This window comes from Monoraphidium neglectum (assembly GCF_000611645.1).
Source record: "Monoraphidium neglectum strain SAG 48.87 unplaced genomic scaffold scaffold02337, whole genome shotgun sequence".
In the NCBI taxonomy this organism is placed as follows: domain Eukaryota; kingdom Viridiplantae; phylum Chlorophyta; class Chlorophyceae; order Sphaeropleales; family Selenastraceae; genus Monoraphidium; species Monoraphidium neglectum.
Genome location: NW_014011291.1, coordinates 4646 through 9899, shown reverse-complemented (window position 1 = coordinate 9899; position 5254 = coordinate 4646). Strand labels below are relative to the sequence as shown.

The 5254-nt window shown below is 66.7% G+C and overlaps 2 protein-coding genes across 2 annotated transcripts in view; one reads left to right on the top strand and one right to left on the bottom strand.

Moving 5' to 3' along the window:
• Window positions 1-299: 299 nt before the first annotated feature.
• MNEG_10493 (Uncharacterized protein) lies at window positions 300-2738 on the top strand (the record flags this gene model as incomplete). The annotated part of the gene is made up of 6 exons (XM_014041037.1): window positions 300-394; window positions 801-866; window positions 1135-1210; window positions 1525-1578; window positions 1840-1944; window positions 2331-2738. The coding sequence occupies 6 exons, from the start codon at window positions 300-302 to the stop codon at window positions 2736-2738; spliced, it is 804 nt and encodes a 267-aa protein (XP_013896491.1).
• Window positions 2739-3593: 855 nt separating this feature from the next.
• MNEG_10492 (hypothetical protein) overlaps window positions 3594-5254 on the bottom strand; it is a gene marked incomplete at both ends in the record, with an annotated part of 2484 nt that continues 823 nt past the window's right edge. The window contains 4 exons of the mRNA XM_014041036.1: window positions 3594-3883; window positions 4127-4340; window positions 4598-4771; window positions 5031-5087. Of these exons, the coding sequence (XP_013896490.1) occupies window positions 3594-3883; window positions 4127-4340; window positions 4598-4771; window positions 5031-5087 (735 nt within the window). The remainder of the gene's footprint in view (window positions 3884-4126; window positions 4341-4597; window positions 4772-5030; window positions 5088-5254) is intronic.

Here is a 5254-nt window from a genome sequence, read left to right as displayed (position 1 = left end):
TGCATGCCTCGGAATCGCACGGCCGATCATACTGCCAGCAGCTGCCCGCTGCGCGCCGCTGTAGCCGACCCCTTTGCGGAGCGGCGAGTGCCTCTCCTATACTCGCCACTGTTCGCGTTTGGCTGCCCGTCCATCGCCATTCCTCCAACAGACCCGACTCTGCCAACCACCGTCACCACCCCCTTTCACCCAAACCTCCCCGATAATTCAACCACGGCAACCACTCCCAAGCACCCAGACCGCTCCAACCACCCAACCACTCCAACCACCCCCAACCTCCCCCCCCCCTTTTAGGCATGATGGGCACCATTCCCGGCAACGTGAGGGAGAACCTAATGGAGGTGTTCTACGGCATTTACAGGCGCGTGGACCCCGGGATGGGCAGGGGCTGGGGGTGGATAGCATTGCACTGCACTGCACTTGTTGCGAGACGTCAAAGACAGATCGTGCGGCCAGTCACAGAGTGCAAGCATCTGGCAGACACACGGGCACCAGGCAGACCTGCGGACGGTACTGGGAGTGGCGTTCACGAGCCGGCTTGTTTGGGGCCCAACGGCTGCAAAGCAGCAACAAGCTGCGTGACATGTGCCCGCGCCCCTTGCGGCTGAACGCTTCTTGCATCCATGCTCCACGGCTGAGCCCCCCCCCCCCAGCCGACATCGATCCACGGTGCCCGCACTGCGGCGCCTCGCCCGCTTGCTCCTGCTGTCGTTGCCCCCTCGATCCCTTGCCTTCCTCCTCGAGTGCCGCCCTGTTCATTGCCCCCACGGCCCCGCGGCGCCCACCTCTCATGATTGCAGGAAGGACACTGGTCAGGTGGTGGACGCTCTGACAGAGCTCGGGGTCATCAGGGCCACAGGGGACAGGTGGGTGGGCGCGCGCTTACGCCTGCGGCTGCGGATGTTGGTGCGCAAGTTCAATTTTACATGGCGTGCGCATGACCCTGCACTCACGTGTGGTCGTGGGCGAAAGGGCCGCCCTTGAAGTAAAGAGGCCCCACGTGAATCCTCGTGAGTGGGCGGGCGGCCTTGTCGCGCCTTCGTGGCAGGCGACCGGCAGCACTTTGACCTTCAACCACCCGACCTTCAAGCAGCCAACCACATTGCACGTCTGCGCCCCGCTCCTCCTGCCCAGGCTGTCTGTGCGCCGCGCCATCGCGTTCTTCCTGGAGAACCTCCAGCGCCAGCTGGAGCGCGAGGAGACGCTCGGGGTGCGCACACGCGCGCGCACGCGTACACACGCACGGGCAGCGGCATGCTCGGCGGCAGTTCACCGCCCAAACGCGCCCCCTGCTGCTGAGAGCGGCCTGCCGAGCGTCCATCCCTGCTGGCCCCACAGGTTCCCGAGCGTGCCGCCGCCGCTTGCAAGCAGCGGCCTGCACTCGGACTTTGGTGGCAGCACGCCCGGCCCGTCGCGGCTGGGTGCGATAGCCCTCGAGCCTGCTCTGCTAGCACATGCTCAGCAGACTCTGCTCGATGCAGACATGCGTTTGATCTTGCGTTGCCCCTGCTGCCCCCTGTACAGGCCATTGGCGAGGACCTCTTCGCCATCGCCCTGGACAGCCCATTCAGGTTCCCGGTGAGAACTTCACGCTGCCGCCTGCCTTGCCACGCCCCTGTCGTGGCCGCGGCTCGGCCGCCTGAGCGCACGTCTCGCGCCCGCACTCAGCGCTCGGCTTTTGAGCTGGGAGCCGCGGCCCTCCACCCCGGCAGCCCCCACGCATCCGCCGCGCCTCCAAGACGCGCCCCCGCGCTCGTCCCGCCGACCGTGCTGCTTCGGCTCACACAGCATACCGCCCCGCCCGGCCCGTCGCAACGCCTCGCCCCGCCCGTTTTGCAGGCGACGTTCACGTTTGTGCTGCGCGCGTTCTCCACCCTGGAGGGCATCGGCAAGACCCTGGTGCCCACCTACAGGTTTTCGGAGGTCGCGCAGCCCTACGCTACGGTGCGCAGCACGCAAAGTTTGTTGGCGTGTGCGTGAGTGCGTGCGTGTGTAGGTGTGTGTGTGTGTGTGTGTGCGTGCGTGCATTTTTGTGTGTGGTGGGAAGATAGGACTGCGGGCCAACGCAGCTGGATAAAGTGGGTGCCTCCAACGCGGCAGGCAGACAGTGAACGATTCCTGTCGCGTGCTGCCTTGCTGCCCCTGCCCCGCCGGTGGCTGGCCGGCCCGCCCCGCGGGGCCCGGGCCCGGTGAACCTGCCGGCCCGGCGAGCGCCGTCCCCCTCCCCGCAAACCACCCCCCTGGCGCCACCGGCCCCCCAAAGTATCTATCCTTCCCTTGCGAATGGGCCAGATGCGACCCTCCCCACCCCGCCCGCCCTGCCTGTGCAGGAGCTGCTGCAGCTGCAGGACGCCTCCGGCCGCAACGATTTTGTTCTTGCCCAGCTGCAGCAGCAGGCAACCGAGCTCGGCCAGGCCGCCGCCGCCATGCCCACCCGTGTCGCCGCTATCAGCGACACCATCGACCAGATCACGGCCGGAGATCTGAAGCTGCGGGTTCGCGATCTGGAAGGCGAGCGGGCGGCGCGGCGCGCCGGCATAATGCAGTCCGTCACGCTGCAGACCGTGGCGGGGCTGGGGGTGATGAACGTAGGGGTGCAGCTGTCGCTGGCCGGCAGGGACGGGCCGGGCGCGGCGGTGTTTGCGGTCGCGGGCGTGTTTGGCGTGCTTGCGCTGCTGGGGCTGCGGCGGGTGCAGCGGCTGGACAAGTTTGAGAAGGACCTGCGGCAGGGGCGGTGACGGGGATGCCCCCTGACGCGGACACGTGTGCCGATGGTTGACTCAGTCAGGGGCGGTGACAGGGCGACCCTTGTCCCCCTTCAGACGCGAACACGTGTGCCGACGTTTTGACGGCTGAGCCGAGCGCTGTCTGCTGAGCGTGTTGGGTGCACCACGCTCCCATTGGAGTGAGTGCGGTTGTGTCGGTTGCTTGGTTTCCTCCCGTTTGCCCCCAGCTTATTGCTGTTGTGTGCCGCACGATTGGTTTCAACTTTTCATCCAACGCCGAAAGGCGCGGGGCGACGGCAGTGATGCTGTCGCGTGAGTCAACAACCGCCGCACAGATCACCTTAAACGGCCTACCCCTGGCTTGTACAGGGGATCGCCGCTCGGCAAAAAATTGGGCCCTGCTGTGTTTGGCAGTTTGCGGTGAGCCCAGTAACACCAACTTGCACCGCACCCGTCGATTGTCGCTTGTGACCGAGCCCCAATCGGCGGTAGCCATGGCTGCTTGCAGGGCAAGTGCCTGCGGTCAACGCTGCATCAATTCCCACAGGCATGTGTTCAAAGCCCTTGAAAATTGAGCAGTTGGGACCATCAGAAAACAAAGCAAGTACGCGTACCATATACGAGTTTCAATTATGATGCCTGTGGCAACATCAGGACGCCTGGAAACGCCACTGCACATCAAACAGCCAGCCCACAAAACAAGAACAAAACGTGATCATAACAGCTCAACATGGGCTACCCTCTCCCGGCAGCACTACACAGGGGCGCCTGCAACGAGGTTTCGCAAGCGCCGCCAACGCCGGAGGTGTTAGCCACGGCCGCAACGGTGCCGCAAGGGCACGCGGTGCCGGCGGGCGTCGCCGTTGTTCACCGGTTCCTGGCCGAGAGGATCCCCGCGACCCCGACGCTCACGCCCGCGCCAATCACCGCCGCCGCCGCCAGCACAGCCGCCGCCGTCGCGACGCCCGCGCCCACCGGGCCGCCGCCGCCGCCGCCGCCGCCTTGCTGCTTCGCTTTGACCAAGTCGTTCACAAACGCGCAGGTGCCCTCTACAAACGCGTCCTTGCCACTTTCAGATATGAATTGGCCATGGGCCATGGACACTTGGTCAAACTCCCAGGCCGCCAGGATGTGATCTAGGCTGGTCTTCAGGGCGGCTGGGAGGGGGTGGCGCGAGATGAACGTACGGGAGGAGCGTGCGCGCACTCATCAGGACGGGACCCCAGAGGCTGGTGGTGGCAGCAGCGCAGGGGCAGAGCGCCGGTTGGTGCCCAGCTGGCCACCAGCGTAAGGCAGGCGTTGCGGCCCTCCGCCCGACCAGACACCCGCAGCCCCACACCCAGCCTCCGTCCACTTGCGCCTGGCCCCTTGCATGCCCCCCCGCCCCGCGCGCCGCCCACCTGCATCCTCTATTAGATATCGGAACGGCTGCGTGAAGCAGCAGCGCCTGCGGCCGCCCGCCAGCCCCAGGTACAGCCGCACCCCCGCCCCCAGCCGGCCGCCGGCCCCCGCGGCCCACTGCTCGTCAAAGTTGAAAGCCGTGTCGGTGAGGACGAGCGTCGACGACGGCTTGTGCAGGAGTGCAAGCTCTGATAAGAAGGCCAGCCCCTGGACCTGCCGAGCGGCGGTGTCATGTGGGGCGTGGGGTCGAGGACGTGGAAAACGGGTGACGGGCTGGGGCTTGGTGCGGATTCAAGGATGCGTATGCTGCGACGGCAGCTGGTACGCGAATGTGGACGCCGGTGCATGCAGTGATGAAGCAATATCACGCGAGATGAAGCAATGCCAAGGCGCGGGTCGAAGGGTAGTCGGCCGGGCGCAGCAAGGGGGAGAGGCCGCGGCTCGCTGCCGCAGGCGCGGGTCCGCCGCACCGAGATGACGTCGATGGTAGCTGCCGGCCAGCTTCCCGGCAGGTCCTGCACGCCCGCGGCGGTGACCCTGACGTCCACGGGCAGCTCGGGCCGCTTGAGGGCCAGGGCCACCGGCGCGACCAGCAGCGAACCGGGGAAGGCCGCCTTCATCGCGGCCGCCCACCACCAGTGCGCCTGCGCGTCGGGGTCGAGCGTCGAGGGACAGAAGAGGTGCGGGGCTGGAAGCCGAGCGGGCGGGGTGGGTGGAGGCGCAGGGGATCGGGTGGAGGGGAAGAGGAGGCTTTGCGTTTTCCAAACATGCGGGGGGTTTGAGGGTTGCTGGCGGCGGAGCGGCCCCAGGGGGAATCAGCAGGTGGTGTGGGGCGGCAGCAGCACGGGGCTGACGGGCATTCCGGGGTGGTGGGGCCGCTGATTTGGACGCAGGCCGCCTCACCTTATTTGGGGCGACCACAAAGTTTACATTGCCTGTGTCTTGCAGCCACGCAACGACCTGCGGAGCAGGCGGCGGGGGAAGGGGCGATGTTTGAGCTCGCGTGCTAGCAGACTACTCGGCGCCTGCGCAGGCCAGCTGAAGGCGCGGCGGAGCGCCACCCCTGAGGAAAACGGTGCCGCAGCTCGCCCTTGGCGGCATTCAAGGGGCTCACGCCTTCGCCGGCC